Below are 18,092 nucleotides of genomic sequence, written 5' to 3' on the forward strand. Positions count from 1 at the left end.
CTAGAAGCCGTTTCTTCACAAGATCTTTGAATTTGGTTTTTTTTTTGGTTGACCTAGGTCTCACAATGATATTAATGTTCTTCAATGTTCCCCACTCTTTACAAGACTAGCTAAAGGGAAAGCTCCAGAAGTAAATTATACTATCAATAATAACAATTATACAATAGGGTATTACCTTGCGGATGACATATATCCTCTGTGGGCGATATTTGCGAAGACAATACAATCTCCACGAGAAAATAAGCAAAAAAATTTGGCACAAGATCAAGAAGCAGTAAGGAAGAATGCCGAACGAGCTTTTGGAGTTCTCCAAGCTCATTTTGTCATTGTCGGAGAGTGAACTCCTGTCGCAGGGATCCCGAGAGACCCCCTTTTTAGAGATTCGGCCGGGGGGATGATCCTGGAAAAGCTTATGTGGGAAAAAATCAGGAACGGAAATAAATGCGATGGCTGGTGGGAGACGATCACCCTAATGCAAGGAAAAGTGGGTACGCCGGGTTTTAGACAGGTTCGGGCCGCACGGAGGCGTAACACCCTACTCCTGTATGAGCGCTATATTTATCCTTGAAGGGGATTCTTCAAGGAGATATCTGGTTCTAAGGGGAGAACTGTTTACAAAGAGCTTGAGGCTCTTCTGTTCTAGCTTAACTTGAGCTGGTTCGAGTGTCTGTCGATCTATCTTTGGCCTGGTTCGCCGGAGATTGTTGGTTGTCTGGTCTCTTGGCCGTCTTGTGGTCGGGGGCTCTTTTTTTGCTCTCTCTTTTTAGTGTTCTCCATCCTTTCCTTTTATAGGCGCGCCGACCTCAACATATCCTGAATGGGAAAGAGGGGACGCGAATGCCAAGGTGCCACGGAGAAGGGCGTAATCATTTCATCTTGGCGAAGTGACAGGGGCGGTGGAGAAAGGCGGCGCGCATTCGACCACCAGCCGCTGCGGAAGCCTCGGGGCGCCCTAAAAGGGGCCCACCGGGCAGCCTCAGAGGTGCCCAGTGCGCCCACCCTGTCTTGTTCTTCTGCCAGGGCAGGGTGGCAGGCGGAGCGCTTCGATTCTGGCAACGTTATCCCGAGGCACCTGGATGAAACGGGACGGGACCCGTGCATTTAATGGACCCACGGCCCCCTGCCCGTGCATGGCAGGGTCTGACACTGGGGCGTGGGCAGCTGAGAATGTCAGGATGTCAGGATGTCAGACCGCGTGTGCCTATTAAATGCGGCATTGGGCCTTTGACTGGATGACACCCTGACGACGGGACCCTTCGGGTCGTTGAATGATCTTGCGCGAACCTTCGGGGAACCGAGTACTCGGGGGCTGCCACGTGCAGCCCCGAGCACTCTCTCCCGAGCACTTCGGTGGGACCTTCGGGCACCGAGTCCTCGGGGGCTGCCACGTGCAGCCCCGAGCACTCTCTCCCGAGCACTTCGGTGGGACCTTCGGGGCACCGAGTCCTCGGGGGCTGCCACGTGCAGCTCCGAGCACTCTCTCCCGAGCACTTCGATGGGACCTTCGGGGCACCGAGTCCTCGGGGGCTGCCACGTGCAGCCCCGAGCACTCTCTCCCGAGCACTTCGATGGGACCTTCGGGGCACCGAGTCCTCGGGGGCTGCCACGTGCAGCCCCGAGCACTCTCTCCCGAGCACTTCGGTGGGACCTTCGGGGCACCGAGTCCTCGGGGGCTGCCACGTGCAGCCCCGAGCACTCTCTCCCGAGCACTTCCTTCTTGGTATTTGGGCTCTGCGGATCATCGGGGAACTAGGGTGCTCGGGAACCAGAAGCGGCGGCCCCGAGCACCTTCTCCCGGGACTTCGCTTCTACCTACCTTGCAGGGTGGTGATATGTGGTGGATGGCCGGCCTGGCCTCGGGACTTAGGGACCCCTAGTTCTAAATACACCGACAGTAGCCCCCGGGCCCGTTGGTAGCCGATGGGACGGAGACTGTGAATGGGCCCTTCGTCGCGACCGAGGCCAAGGCTGGCGCGGACGCCATGTGGCAAGCTTTCGAGGGGTGGCCCTTGCGGACCTAGACCTCAAGTATGTTCTAACGGGAAAATGAGTGGACGCGTGTCCACACAACTTCCGAAGGGTATGATAACCATACGGGCGGCACGCGCGGTTGCCGTGCAGATCGAGGAAAATACGCCTGGCAATCGCTGACATCGCGCGATCGGCGGGAGATTCGCCTGACAGTTGCGCCGATCGAGGCGACGCTTCGCCGAACGAACCGTTCGGGCGGCAGTTTTCGAATTTTGAGATATAAAAGGGGGAACGGACGCGCGCCGATCTCCAGCGCTGGGAAGACGATCTCCAGAAGATCAGAGAAGAAATCAAGCGCTGGGAGGAGGACGTCTCCGTCCGGGAAGTGGATAACGAGCTATCGGCGTCGGATCTTGGTGCCCGGGAGGATTCGGTGGCCCAGCAGGAGGATGTGTTGGCCCGGCGGGAGAATGAGTTAAGTTGCCGAGAAGGCGAGCTGAGTCGCCGAGAGGGCGAAGCTGCTGCTGCGACGGCCGCCGCGGCTACCAGGGCGGAGGAGAATGCGAAGCACGAGGCGGAACTGGCCGAGCGCGAACGCGCCTTGTCCGAGATGGTGGCCAAGATGAAGCAGGCTGCCGTCCCCACCGTGGCTGGCGGTGCTCCCGGTCCGGCCGGGGACCAGGGACTCGAGGCACAGCTGCGGGCCGCCAAGGAGAAAATCGAGACTGCCTTTGTCTCGCGGGTCAACCTCGAGCATATGCTGGAGGACATACTCCGGCGGATGCGACGGGCCGTGGAGAAGGGTGGTCTTGGACGGCTTGTCGACGACAAGAAGGGTGACGGCCCCGCACGACAAGTGTTGGGGCTGCAGCAGGTCTGCGAGCGCCTCGAGACCCTGCCCTGGGCAGTCCAGGAACTTGCCGCCCGGGAGGGACGTGGCTTGGCACGTGCCGTGGCCGAGCACGTCCTGGCCTGCTACCGAAGCAGGGACCCGAACTTTCCACTGGAGCCGGCACGGGAGGGAGTGGTCGAGGCTGAGGGGGAGGTCGCCCGGGCAGCGGTCCGGAGCACCGCCGCTGAGGTGGCGGCCGGCTTCAGGCGAGAGGTGCCGCCACCGCCAGCCCCCGGGGATGACTCAGAGGATTCATCCGACGCTTCTGCCGCCGACTAGATCTTTTGTAGCCTCTTTCCTTTTGTTTGTAGATGTAGGAGTGAACCCTTAGAAAATGCCTTGGGAGTATCCTGTGAATATTAAATGGCTGTTTTTCCCTGGGCTCGCAACTCCAGTTTCTCTATGTGTTCGATGCTTCTTCCGATGTTTTACTTCGAAGTCCCGGGGAGTACTCAGTCGGGCCGTTCCCGACCTTCCCGTCCCCGAGGATGAAGTTGTCTTTGATCGCTGCTACTGGCACAGTCGGCCTTCAAGCTCTCACGAATCTGTATTGCCTAAGTTAAGAACAAAGACAGAGACTTCCTTGTCCGGGAGATGGATTGATCCCGCGCGGAACACGCCGTGCCTGATGAACACTTTTCCACTTTGCGACCACTCAGTTAGTAGAAGGGAGACGCGTGCGGGCGAGAATGTGACCAAGAGCCCTCGCGGTCCGGTGGTGCCCGGGCTTTAAATGGGCCAGGCCGAGCACTGACAGCCCGCCCCCGAGACCTGAGCTCCGGACTACCCGAGTAGCTCGAGCGATAGGATTACCCAGGGCACCCGAGGACTCGGTAGTGCTCGGGGTCCTCAAAAGCGGACCGAACACCACGACCACCACGAAGGGCTTCGGTCAGACGTTGTCGCGAGCACGCTACTCTTTTCTGCAAACCGTTCTGTCGTTCTGGGAAAAAATAGTCACGCGGCAGGGTTTTGCGTGCGAGGAGGCCACCTCGCCGAACAGATTAAACTGCGAGAGCCCCCGAGAGTGACTCGAGGACATAAATTTACTTAAAGCAGACTTGTCTGAATATAACCACTCACCGGACAGCTGTCGGCCTTCCAGCTCATCGATCCAGGAGGGATGTGCTTCTGAGCTCGGGTGCCCGGGGACTCGATTCTTTCAACGGAGTGCCCGAGTGCCCAGAGGCATACGAGGCCCCTAGGGTCGGGTGATCTCGACCACCCGAGCCTAAGTGGTAGGACCACCCGAGGACCCTTGGGCCGACCAAAGGCCGGGGCATTAAAGCCCTCGCGGCCGAGCTGCTTGCGATCGTCAGCCTGTGACTTAAGAGAAAAAAAAATAGGATTTCTTTGTCTGGTGCGCTCTGCCAGTGCGGTACTTGTTATAGACTGCTCTCGTTTTCGACCCGAGACCTCTCGAACACCCAAACCGGCGGACAAGAGCGGGCAGAGGCATAACCCAGAGGTCCTATGGTTTGGTGGCGCCCGGGTATGACAGACCAGACCGAGCACCGACAGCTCGCTCCGGGGGCCCGAGCTCCGAACTACTCGAGCAGCTCGAGCGATGGGATTACCCGGAGCACCCCGAAACTCGGTAGTGCCCGGGAGCCTGTCATGACACCGAGCACCACAGCCTACCATGGCGGACGTAAGTCAGCGGCGACTGCTCGTATGCATACCGATCGGGATTCTTTTGTCAGCCGGAAAAAAAAAAGAGCGAACTTTTTCTCGCACAACCGAGCTCCTCACCAGACAGATTAAACATACGGAATCCAGAAAAAGTATTTTGACATAGCGATTGCTTATTGAAAAACTTAATGTACAATATTTACAAGGTTGGGCGACAGCGACTTACCCCACGGGGCGAAGCCTTCATACTGCTCGGGCAGGGAGAAGCCCCCGGCCTTACTAACCTGAACCGCGAACACGACAATCTACGGGTAGAAGCGTCGAAGATGCTCAATGTTCCACGGATTCGGGAGTGGATGTCCTTCTTCCGTCGCCAATCTGAAAGAACCTGCCCGGGGGACCGCGATCACGGTGAAGGGATCTTCCCATACAGGGGACAACTTATTCATTCCTTCGCGCGACTGGATGCGTCGGAGAACTAGGTCCCCCACCTCGAGAGACCGGGCCCGGACATGGCGCAGATGATAACGCCGCAGACTCTGCTGGTACCGAGCCGCTCGGACATGGCCCCTACCTGGCGCGCCAGCTGTCGGAGAGTGAACTCCTGTCGCAGGGATCCCGAGAGACCCCCTTTTTAGAGATTCGGCCGGGGGGATGATCCTGGAAAAGCTTATGTGGGAAAAAATCAGGAACGGAAATAAATGCGATGGCTGGTGGGAGACGATCACCCTAATGCAAGGAAAAGTGGGTACGCCGGGTTTTAGACAGGTTCGGGCCGCACGGAGGCGTAACACCCTACTCCTGTATGAGCGCTATATTTATCCTTGAAGGGGATTCTTCAAGGAGATATCTGGTTCTAAGGGGAGAACTGTTTACAAAGAGCTTGAGGCTCTTCTGTTCTAGCTTAACTTGAGCTGGTTCGAGTGTCTGTCGATCTATCTTTGGCCTGGTTCGCCGGAGATTGTTGGTTGTCTGGTCTCTTGGCCGTCTTGTGGTCGGGGGCTCTTTTTTTGCTCTCTCTTTTTAGTGTTCTCCATCCTTTCCTTTTATAGGCGCGCCGACCTCAACATATCCTGAATGGGAAAGAGGGGACGCGAATGCCAAGGTGCCACGGAGAAGGGCGTAATCATTTCATCTTGGCGAAGTGACAGGGGCGGTGGAGAAAGGCGGCGCGCATTCGACCACCAGCCGCTGCGGAAGCCTCGGGGCGCCCTAAAAGGGGCCCACCGGGCAGCCTCAGAGGTGCCCAGTGCGCCCACCCTGTCTTGTTCTTCTGCCAGGGCAGGGTGGCAGGCGGAGCGCTTCGATTCTGGCAACGTTATCCCGAGGCACCTGGATGAAACGGGACGGGACCCGTGCATTTAATGGACCCACGGCCCCCTGCCCGTGCATGGCAGGGTCTGACACTGGGGCGTGGGCAGCTGAGAATGTCAGGATGTCAGGATGTCAGACCGCGTGTGCCTATTAAATGCGGCATTGGGCCTTTGACTGGATGACACCCTGACGACGGGACCCTTCGGGTCGTTGAATGATCTTGCGCGAACCTTCGGGGAACCGAGTACTCGGGGGCTGCCACGTGCAGCCCCGAGCACTCTCTCCCGAGCACTTCGGTGGGACCTTCGGGCACCGAGTCCTCGGGGGCTGCCACGTGCAGCCCCGAGCACTCTCTCCCGAGCACTTCGGTGGGACCTTCGGGGCACCGAGTCCTCGGGGGCTGCCACGTGCAGCTCCGAGCACTCTCTCCCGAGCACTTCGATGGGACCTTCGGGGCACCGAGTCCTCGGGGGCTGCCACGTGCAGCCCCGAGCACTCTCTCCCGAGCACTTCGATGGGACCTTCGGGGCACCGAGTCCTCGGGGGCTGCCACGTGCAGCCCCGAGCACTCTCTCCCGAGCACTTCGGTGGGACCTTCGGGGCACCGAGTCCTCGGGGGCTGCCACGTGCAGCCCCGAGCACTCTCTCCCGAGCACTTCCTTCTTGGTATTTGGGCTCTGCGGATCATCGGGGAACTAGGGTGCTCGGGAACCAGAAGCGGCGGCCCCGAGCACCTTCTCCCGGGACTTCGCTTCTACCTACCTTGCAGGGTGGTGATATGTGGTGGATGGCCGGCCTGGCCTCAGGACTTAGGGACCCCTGGTTCTAAATACACCGACAGTCATTGTTTGTGGACCAGTTTGAGATTAGGACACACTATGAGAAATCATAACAGTTTGTGTCATTATGCACAATATGATAATTGAAGATGTGCAAGATGAAGATGAAGACTTCCATTACGAAGGTGTTGGTGAAACTATCATACCATCACATGCTTATACGCCTGAGCTAGATGAGTTTCTTCAAATTCATCATAACATTGTAAATAGGCAGACTCACAGTCAGCTTCAAGACGATCTAGCCGAGCACATATGGCAACATCATGAAGGATTGTAGTTTCTTACAATTGTAATAATCTATTATGTATTGTTTTAAAAATGTAGTTTACAAAATAATTATCCGTATTTTCCATTCTTCATAAGTTTGATTACTGCATTGTAAAAAAAATGGAGGTGAACCCAGTAAGACAGTAAGCTTTAGATCATGCAGCCAAGCATCTCCACGTTCAGCCGAGAGCCACCTTATCTTCAATTTGGCTCCTCTCCTCACTCTCTCCGTCACTCATCTCCTGCTCTCTCTCATGGCCGCATTGAGCGCCACCACCACAGAGTCGAGCGAGCCGCCATCGAGCAGAGCACAACAGTAGCCGCAGAGCACACCGCCGAGCCGAGCTTGCCATCCACCTCATCGACCGCCATCGAGATCCGCCGAAGGGTTGCACCAGGAGCTCGCCTACCCCCTCATCAAACCAGAGACCGACTGGAGCTCACTGACACGCCTTATTCTTCCCCACGACCGTCCGCCTTCGCTCAAGCTCAACCCCCTCCGTCGACCTGCCTCTCTGGCAACCCTCCGACCGAGCCGACCACACCATAAGCTCCTCCTTGCTAAGGTGAAGCTCCCCGACCTCTTCCCCCTTCCTCTCTCTCCCTCCGAATCGCGCCGTCATTGGGTCACCACTTGGGTGCGGGAGGGCAACGTGGGAGGCCCGCGCACGCGGGAAGGCGAGCGCGCGAGGTCTGCGCAAGCGGGAGGCTCGGCAGCCGAATAAGGGATGAGCTCGCTCCCCTACATTTGAGGGATGAGCTCCAAGGTTAGGGGGACTCCTATTTTTAAGGGATGAAATAAGTCTTACGCTGGAGACCCATTTTAAAGTCGAATCCTTCAAATTTAGTTTTAGAGGCTTAAGTAGGGCATGTGACAGAAATGCTCTTAGGCGGTTCTGCGGCAACGCAAAGCAGCGTTGGCAGAAGCCGAGGATGGCGGGGGCGCCCACACCGCTCTGGCTCGCCCCACGTGCCGGCCTCAACAGAATTTTGGGTTTGTGCCTTGACGAAACAGCAAATTCCGACGTGCGACAGAGGCTATGGGATGTGGCGCCGGCCGACCACGCGCGTTTGTAGCATGCGCATCCCACGCTCGTAAGTGTTGTGATCCTTCTACTATGTTGCCTGTTGCCTGCGAAAGAACCCAAGCATCGAAGCAAGCAAAGCGAGCTCGCTTTCTTCTAAAAAAATGGAAAGAACAAATTCGCTCAACACCCAGTCTCCTAAGTGGATCGTGCTAAGCACACTTACCGTCTATTTGGTTGGCTGAACAGGAGGGACCATTCAGAAGAAACTCTTGTTATGGTGTTTAGATGTATGATATCAAGTGAGATCTAAAACAGATTTCTAATATATTCTCTATATGCTTAACCAACACGTACCAAATTCGGCCGAACCACACCATGGCAGAACCGACTCTCCCATGTGAACAGTAAGCATCACGTGTGAACAATATTAGCTAAAATCAACAACATTATACGTCATCTTCTATTGTTTAAAAATCCTATTTTTTTTACTTGTTCTATATTATATGTGCAACACAATTTAATTAGATTCAGTTAAAAAATCTGTGTAGAGTTGAAACTAAAATTATCTTTAAAAAACTACTTTTATAACTTCTAACAATAGTTAGTGTCTCAAACAAATTCTCAAAAACATGAAAAAATCACTAATATTCTTATTATGTGATAGATTAAATTCTAAAATTATTTTAGCCATATGTTATATGGTGAAAAAAATAAGTTTATTAGCAATAATTCATTTATATATATTTTTATCATATTATACAACACATTCAGCATCAACCTATTCAAGCAACAAACAGAACAAACAGAATCTCATAACAAATTATCCCATTCTATATAACCAACTAAATATATTATCATATTATCACATATATCTAACCAAACAATCTTCTAATACCGTCTCATTCAGAACCATCCTAAATAATCCTATATCATCCATAACATACCTATCAGATATAACTTTATTTAACCAAACAAACACTATCAGCCATTCGCTTGCGCTTTCATGGTCTCACAATCCAGTTTGTCAGTGACGTTATGATGGTGCACATCGCACAGTCGAAAGCTGGATACATGGCTGTTCTTTTTCTCGCCATCAAATTGCCCGCTACCACAGAAAGTCCACAAGAGAACAGCACTACGCAGTGTGCGTATCGATCTGCGTGTGCACGTTCGGCCACAGAAAGTCCATAAGCGCCGCTCCCGTCCGCGCGCTGCTATTCCGCGAAAATCCTGATTAGAGCGCGGCCGCTAGCGCCCTCGCTCGCGCGCGAGCGGGCCAGCCCACACGAGCACACGGACGGCCCACAACAGCAAATGAAACCCACGTTGCGTGCAATTTTTTTGCAAAAAAGTTTTTGAGTTAAACTTTTCCAAAAAAGTTTTTAGCTAAACTTTTTTTGTAAAGTTTTTGGGCTAAACTTTTGTCGGAAAAGTTTTCACAGAATTTTTTGATAAGTTTTTGAAAATGAAAAGTTAGAGGGAACAAACTTTCCAAAATCGGAAAGTTTTGCCTGGTCAGGGAGGAAGCGCGCCGATTAGCCATGTCCGCTATTCCGCCGCCACACTAGCGAGGCGTGACGGCCGGTCGATTTCCGCCGTGCGCGCGGGCTCAGTCTGCGCGCCGTGCCATTGCCCCCCCCCCCCCCCCCCCCCAGGCTTTTGGAGCCAGCCGCGGCGTGCGTGCGGACGAGGGTCGAGGGAGATCTGCGGGTGGCCCGGCAGAATCTAGGCGCGTTTGTCCAGTGCTCACGGGCATCTGATGACCCCGCGTTCCCATGACGCGACAGGAGGCCTGTTCATCTCGGCTTTTGCGGTCAGCAAGCTAATAGCTAACCCAGATACCATAATCTAGTGGGAGTATCTGCCCAAGTGCGAGCCCAAGCGGCCGTCACCAAGGGGAAAAAAATGCTCTCGGCGATGTCGATGAGACGACGACGGCGGCGGGAGCGGCGTGCGGAACGCACCACCGCGGGTAAGTGGTAGACAAACTACAGCCAAGTGCAAATGTGTTTGCTATGATTTCTCGGGAAACATAGGAAGATTTAGTTCGCCAAGTTGCATGAAACATCTGAGACACCGAGATTCTCTGTGCTAGAGAAAGCCCCAAAAGCAGGCGCCGCAGGACAAGAACTGCTCGTTGGATTCATCTCTCTCACAAATAGTCAAGTTTTCGCACAAGATGAACAAGGACGGACACGATAAATTATGTGTTTTTCCATGTCCAAAGGTAAGTTGTCTTCTATGCACTGACATAATTCTTGTGCGTTTTTTTTTCTGCCGAGGGGCGTCATTTCTTATGTTTCAAAGAACGGAAGACACAGTTCATGTACGGTGTACCCGGATGTACTCCCCCTAGTTTGTGGAGGTCGAGTGTTACACGTCCCTTTGAAAAACGACGAGCTTTTAAATTTTTTCGTTCTACTACGTTGGTTTTGGAAGCACCGTAAAAAACGGAAAGGAAAATTTCACGAGGGACCTAATGCTTATCAGTATTGTTTTATTTGTGTTGAGATTTATATCGAAAGATAGATAAAAAAATTATAAAGTATATGAAAGAATCAACGAATAAATAAGTCTCAGTGTAAATGATGGAGGGTTAAGATAAGCCGTGTGTGTGCAACACATTGTTGAGTTACATTTTCCATAAAAAACCAATAAAACAACTCAAATACTAGGCTCCATTTCCATTTTTAAAAATTTATTTGCAAGAGGATCATATCAAACATAATTTTTTTCTACGGAGACCCTCTCCTGTTTAGTCAGCTCTTGTCGAGGCAAAAAAGTAATAGCCACTAGCACGCAGGGTTAAAAAATCATCGGTAATCGCTCGGTTACCGCGATTCAGTTCGCACTATATTTATAAATCAACCTGTTTTCGATCAAACTCAAATTTAAAAATAAAAAATAAAAAATTTAACAAAATCCATCTGTTTTTTATCAAATTCTGTCAAATTACTGTGTGATTACTGCATGTAGACGATTTTCGATGGTCAAACGCATCGGTGAACCATGCTAGCACGGCGTCAGTGTCACTAATCACTAGTTAATCCACGCGCTAGCCCTTCTCATAGACTAATCAGCCCCGGAAGCTCTCATAGACTAATCAGCGATAGTGCTGTCCGTCCCTGTACGCACCAAGCTTTCACCGCCCGCGTCGTGACTGGGTAGTTTGTTGCGTCTCGCGCTCTCTCAGAGCCAGGAAAAAAGAGCAGGTTTTTATCGGAAGGCGGCCGAGGGCTGGCCGGCTGGGAGCGTAAACAAAAGGGAGGAATCCGCTGCGGAGAGTAAAAAAAAAAAAAAAGGAGCGCACTGGCCTTGGGAATTCCACGACCCGGAATCTCTTCGTCCCCTTCTCCCTCCCGAATAAATTGATGACCCTGTCGCCTTTGATTCCTACTACAGCTTCCTCAGATCTGCGATCCTTACCCCCTGGGTCTCCTCGTCGTCCCTTCGGCTCCAATCAGGGAGAGGCTGCTTCTTGGTTTCTTCCATCCCAATGATTTTGTAGGTGGGGTCTGGAAGCTTTCGGGTGGTTTGGTGGTTGAGCCGAGCCGAAGGTGGTTCTGCGCCGTTCTTGCCGGCTGGAGTTCGGAGGTTCTGTGCTGAAGCCTGTGTTTTGTTTGATTGGAATAATGGATTTGGTGCGGATGTTTGGTGTCTCGATTGATTCTGGGAACTGGGAGGTGGGCGGTGGTGTGAACTTTGCTTTCCTTTGATTGCCGTGGTGCTTAATTCGAACCCGTGGAGCTTTCTTGGGTGAAAAAGATTGAATTTTGGGGACCAGGGGATTGGTCTCCATCGCAGGACCCTTCTTGCTGGTAGGTTCGTCGCCATTGGCGCCGAGCTTCCCTGTAGTACGCTCTTTGCTGCGTCGAAGTCGGCTTTGGCGGAGAAATTTGCTGCTTTGCGTCTGCTTTAAGCTGTTACATTTGCTGACCTTTCTCCCCAAAGGGCTTGACCTTTTGAGTTCGGGAGCTGATTGGTGAACTGGTGATCGACGAGTCCCGGAGTGTTGGTCTAGCAGCGCTATCAACAGCACATTTCTGGCTTCTGTGGAAGAAAAGTCGACCCCTGTGCAGATATTACTTTCTAGTATTAAATTACTCCTAGTGTTGAGCAAAGATTCTGTTTTGCCAAAAGACAGTGCTCCTCTTTATATCCTGTCCGGAGCTCAATACAGTGCTCCGAATCCATATTGGCGTGTTAGGAGTGGATAAGTATCTTGAGCTATACAGACGGGTGGAACAAAGCCATGGATGTGCCTACGCCTTCCAACCGTGCTGGATGCAATGGCAACATCAGCAGCCCCATGGGTTCTTCAGATGATCCATTTGGTGGTGCAGCAATGATGAACTTCGATGGATACTCAGAGCTCTGCAGCCCTTCAGTTGCTGATCAGATATTCTCGCTGCTGAATGATCCCTCTGCTGCTCAGCAGATGTTTGCTATGTGGTCATCCTTGGGATCGTCACCATGTGCTTCTGAGATGAGTGGAGATGCGCTGTTCGACACCAGTTCCGGACCTTTGGACATGGTGGCAGCACCTACTCAAAAGATCAATTTGGCGTCACCGGTGAATTCAGCTGAAGCAGACAAGGTAAAAAATTCAGATGAGCTTGTTCCGAATAATGGTCCATGGCAGGGGAGTAACATCATTCCGAGGCCTGTCGTGGGCAACTTACTTGCTGACAAGATGCTCATGGCATTGTCCCTGTTCAGGAAGTCGTTGAGCGATGGTGTTCTTGCCCAAGTCTGGATGCCTATCCAGCATGATGGCCATCTCGTGCTAAGCACATGTGAGCAGCCTTTTCTACTTGACGAGGTTCTTGCAGGGTATAGAGAAGTGTCTAGGCATTTTCTGTTTTCAGTAAAGGAGGAACCTGGGCTACACCTGGGGCTTCCAGGAAGGGTGTTCATATCAGGGGTGCCAGAATGGACCTCAAGTGTTCTCTACTACAGTCAGCCAGAGTACTTGAGGATAGAGCATGCTCTCCGTCACGACATACGTGGGTCACTTGCAATGCCGATTTATGACCCGAGCAAGGGTTCTTGCTGTGCGGTGCTTGAACTTGTCACAAACAAGGAGAAGCCTGATTTTGATGCTGAGATGGACAGCGTTTGCAATGCCTTGCAGGCAAGTTCTAACTTATGTTAGACTAGGGGTGCTTAACTTTAATGCCTTCGTTGCTTAATGGCGAAGTTGAAGTATGCACCAAAGTAACATTATTGCTAATGCTATGCACCTATGCCTTATTTTCTTCCTGTTATAATTGCAGTTGCTCTTTACGAGTTCCATCTATCAATGTCTTGAATAATGATGTACATTAAAATTTAGATGCTACTCTCCAATAGCTTGTGTACCGGATACTTCTTTAGGAAAACATGTCCGAGATGTAGTTGAGACCTGAAGCAGAATACTGCATAGCACCAAATCCTTGAGAGTGATTCTTCCCAAATATTTCATGTTTTGTATCGATCTTTATTGGTGTATACTGTATAGTTTTTTACTGTTGTAGTTCTAGTAGTTTGCCAGTGTCTAGTGTTTACACCTTTTTACTCTAAACATTCATTTTCTAATACCATGAAGTTGTGAGTTCAATTTATTTGTAATTGTCAATGGACAAGGGAAAAACATTTTATTTTACACCCAGCATTTGACATAGCACATTACTCTTCTGTAGGCTGTGAACTTGCAGACAACAATAGATCGCAGCAATCAGAAGGTACCACTCTTTACTTCTAGGTTCTAGCATGTTCTATGTGACATTTCTCTTAGTGTTCTCTTAGTGTTGTGTTTACCTATTGATGGTTGATCTTTTGCAGGTGTACTCTGAAAATCAGAAATTTGCCTTCATCGAGATTTTGGATGTTCTAAGAGCTATTTGTCATGCACACATGCTTCCGTTGGCCCTTACATGGGTTCCAACATCAAATGACATTGATAGTGGTTCTGTTGTTGGAAACGATAATGGCATTGATTCACAATCAGGAAAGGCAATACTCCGTATCCATGAATCAGCTTGTTATGTTAATGATGCAAAGATGCAAGGCTTTCTTCATGCATGTGCTGAACATCATCTTGAGAAAGGACAGGGTATTGCAGGTCGAGCACTTAAATCCAATCTGCCATTCTTCTCGCCTGATATAAGGGAGTACAGTATCGAGGACTACCCGCTTGCACACCATGCTCGAAAGTTTGGTCTTCATGCTGCTGTGGCCATCCGGTTAAGGAGCACATACACTAGCATTGATGACTACATACTAGAATTCTTTCTCCCAGTCAACTGCAGAGGTAGTGGAGAACAGCAAATGTTATTGAACAACCTCTCCAGCACAATGCAAAGAATATGCAAAAGTTTGCGAACAATTTCTGAAGCAGAGGTTGATAAAGTTGGTGCATGTGCTGCAGCAATATATAAGAACACTGAGGAAGGTTGCTTGCCAAATGGCCACTCTAAAAGTTCGCCGAATGATGATCAGCCAATCACAGAAGCGGCATTCCAGGATCTATCCTTGGTCGATAAGCGAGGAGACATGGAACCTGAGCAGGTGCTCCACTATTACAAATATGTCATGCTATTTAACCATCTTGACTTGAATTTATGAACAAGTTTAATTAGCATGACTTTACCTGAAATTCTTTTCTAAAGGTTCATGTTTGATATTTTGACCCCTGAAATGGCATGTGCAATCAGTATGATTCTGATTTTGGAAGAAGCATAATGACATGTGTATATTTTTCCTTGGCAGAAAAAAAACTGTAATTTTTTCAAAGGTTTTGATTGAAACCCTTAGCTGTTTGGACACTTAGAATAAATTGAAATCTTGTGTCTTGTATTAGATATTTCTTCCAAATAGACAATATGTTAAGAGGTAGTGAGTGGTACTTAAAAAATAATTTGAAATGTTGTGTATTGTATTAGATACTTCTTTGAAATAGACAGTATGCATAAGCCAGGCTACTTGAGGTTGAGCATGCATTTAATTCAGAAGATATGAGAATTTGGGTTAGTCATATCCTCTTGATGAGCAACCTTGTTCTGCACCACAGGCACAGTCTAGTTCAGTGGGAGTTGCAGAGAAAAAGCGAAGCACTTCTGAGAAGAATATCAGTTTGGATGTTCTTCGCAAATACTTCTCTGGGAGCCTAAAGGATGCTGCAAAGAGCCTCGGTGGTGAGCATCTAATGTATTTTGTGAAATGAAGTCTCCGTTAAATCTTACTGTTTTGTGTAATAATACCTAGTCTATGTAAATAGGCAATAATGGAATGCACAACTCCCTTTAACTCTTCCATGTTAACACCACTGCAGTTTGTCCAACGACTTTGAAGAGGATATGCCGACAACATGGAATTTCACGATGGCCATCTCGCAAGATAAACAAGGTCAACCGTTCATTGAAGAAGATCCAAACTGTCATTAACTTGGTTCATGGTGTCGACAAATCCTTGCAGTACGATCCTGCTACTGGTTCTCTTGTTCCAGCAGTCACTCTTCCAGATAAGATGCTGTTCCCTGCTTGCGATGCTTTGCCTACCCCATCTGCTGGAAAAACTGTGGAGGAAAAACCAAGCCCAAAGTCTGAACAAGGTATTTCTTCACCTGATGGATGGCAAAGAGAAAGCTGCCAATTGCAGCTCTCTAGCATACAGAATAGAGAGGGTGATGAATTTTGCATATTGGCAAGCAACTATGATGGCTTGAGAAATTATGCTTCTGATGATGCAATCGTAACACAGCATTCTGACTCTAAAGGCACACAAGGTCCACTATGTCCTACGAGTGCTGTTAATTATCTGCATCTCAAAAAATCAAGTTACATCAATTCTTCAACCTGCCTCCGTCCAAGCACCGAGAGCATTGAAAATCAAATAGTGGGAAAGAACTCATCATCTGTGCAACAAGCAGATGTCGATATGGTCGACGATCATGAAACCAAGGAGCACACCCATCCTTCTACCTCTAGCACGACAGATTCTTCTAGCGGCAGCGCATCAAGTCAGCCTACTTTCAAGCGGAACCCAGAACATGCCCTTAAAGACAGAAGCAGCCCTGTGCTGACAGTTAAGGCCACCTACAACGGAGACACTGTGCGCTTCAAGTTCTTACCATTGATGGGCTGGTATCACTTACTGGAAGAAATAGCAAAGAGGTTCAAGCTGCCAACCGGTGCGTTCCAGCTCAAGTACAAGGACGACGAAGACGAGTGGGTGATCCTGGCGAACGACTCTGACCTCCAGGAGTGCGTCGATGTCCTGGACTCGATAGGTTCGCGCAACGTGAAGCTGCAGGTACGCGACCTCCCATGCCTCATCAGCAGCTCGGGAAGCAGCAGCTGCCTGCAGGTGGAAGCGCATAGCTCATGACAGGATGAGAGGTGTAGGGCACCACCCTAAAAAATGTAGCCTATTGTAGTAGGTCTAGTCTTTGACGCAGCAGCAGCAGATGAATGTGTTAAAAAGCGCATGTGGTGTCCCACACATGTAATGTGCGAATTGGGAGAGTAAAAAAATGAAGTGAAATGCTCGTCGCAAATTGGGAACAATGTTTACATACTCTCGAGAAGGTCATGATAATAATCTGTTGTCATGACGGTCTGTGAGGCATGTGTATCAGAAATTCAGAATGCAGAGTCCTGCTTCTCTGCTGTAGTGCTGTGCATGCTGAAGGAAACCGAGTCTGGACGGAAGGGAAGCCACTGTTTATAGTGGACTGGTCAGGAGTCCAACTGAGAGGAACAAACAGTACGCCCTTTCTGTCAGAAGGGGAGTCCATCCAGTAGTATGAGCTATCAACGATGCAACTTGCACCAGGTATTCTCAGCAGTTCGAAATTCGGAAGCACTATCAGAGTATCAGTAACAATCAATTGACCTGCACGGTTTTCCTTGGTACAGCTCTATCTTCGTCTGATTTCTCTATTTAGCTACTCCAGTGAAGACGTGCTTCTGACTTTGTAATGAAGCGCAATTCAGAAGGGAGCTTGGCAAAGTCAGAAGCACGTCTGTTCCTCATCGAGCAGATCCAAGAATTGAATGAGCCTGTAAAATCTGGCTTCTTTGTATGGTGTCCTGATTGCTATGCCTAGGATGTGATCACGTTACTACATCCGGCTTATCGGTGTATGATGTCGTCATGCTGTAATCATGACATCTCATAAGCATTGTTCATGCTATCGTATAAGCATGAAATTGGTGTTGATTGTGATGTTTCTATTGTGTCATGGAGATGTGTTTTTTTTTAATTATGATATGACATGCATGTATATACATATCATATGGAGATAAATGCTGGTTATCATCATCGTGTTGTGACTAATACCAGTAAATGAAGTTACATGATATGTTGGTATCGATTAACATTAAACTCTCAAATAGAGTTGTATTATGGTATGCATACATTACATAACAATTAGAGAATATAAGGTCCTGAAGTATATGATATCATGTTTAAAAGGCAACATGGGAGATTGTCTTAGCTGATACTATAACCATGAGGAAGAGTACTATTTACTAGCTCGAATCTAGTACTATCATTGTGACTAACTCTTCACCCTTGGGAAGATAACCTTGAAGTTTATGAAGATGTTTGGCTTGTGTTTCTTCGGTGAGTCAGTTCGGTGTTATCCTTGCTTTCAAAGAGGTCGGATGGAGTGGCTCTTTTGCATGGATTAACTAGAGGTTTAACTAACTAATTCACACAGAGAGATATATATCATCATACTAACAACATTAAATATCTTAACAAATGAGGAGTGTGCCTTGATCATACATAAGTACCAAGACGGGTCACTCATACAACAAAAGTGTCTATAGTACGTTAAAAAGGTATCACGACAGATAAACGAAAAGATGAAGATGATCAACAAAGATCGTGATGCTACTCATCCCACATGCTCGTAAACACCTAAAGGCGTAGCAGGAAATATTGTAAGAGTGAAATTCAAAAATCTCAGCAAGTGAATTATAATTAAACATTCGTCCTTAACAAAGATAATAATTTAAACAGGTTAACAATATCTGAAAAACATAATTAAGCCTAACAATACAACAACAACCACATGCTACCATTCGCTAGCTATGATTCACCATAGCAATATCATCCAAAATAGTATCAATGATTTCCTTACAATATAAAAACGGCATCGAT

At 49.4% G+C, this 18,092-nt stretch overlaps 1 protein-coding gene across 1 annotated transcript; it reads left to right on the forward strand.

Moving 5' to 3' along the window:
• Positions 1-11,108: 11,108 nt before the first annotated feature.
• On the forward strand, positions 11,109-17,142 carry LOC133889790 (protein NLP2-like). The gene is made up of 5 exons (XM_062330267.1): positions 11,109-13,077; positions 13,625-13,666; positions 13,767-14,492; positions 14,995-15,118; positions 15,256-17,142. Exons 1-5 carry the CDS (start codon positions 12,196-12,198, stop codon positions 16,308-16,310), a joined length of 2,829 nt encoding a protein of 942 aa, XP_062186251.1. The 5' UTR covers positions 11,109-12,195; the 3' UTR covers positions 16,311-17,142.
• The last annotated feature ends 950 nt before the right edge of the window (positions 17,143-18,092 follow it).

Source organism: Phragmites australis, chromosome 13 (assembly GCF_958298935.1).
Source record: "Phragmites australis chromosome 13, lpPhrAust1.1, whole genome shotgun sequence".
In the NCBI taxonomy this organism is placed as follows: domain Eukaryota; kingdom Viridiplantae; phylum Streptophyta; class Magnoliopsida; order Poales; family Poaceae; genus Phragmites; species Phragmites australis.

Excerpts from the sequence above, each read along its gene's own strand:
- LOC133889790 (XM_062330267.1), top strand. The coding sequence starts at position 12,196 with ATGGATGTGCCTACGCCTTCCAACCGTGCTGGATGCAATGGCAACATC. Across the intron at positions 14,493-14,994 it reads GAGACATGGAACCTGAGCAG|GCACAGTCTAGTTCAGTGGG; the intron begins GTGCTCCACTAT and ends TCTGCACCACAG. Across the intron at positions 15,119-15,255 it reads TGCTGCAAAGAGCCTCGGTG|TTTGTCCAACGACTTTGAAG; the intron begins GTGAGCATCTAA and ends ACACCACTGCAG.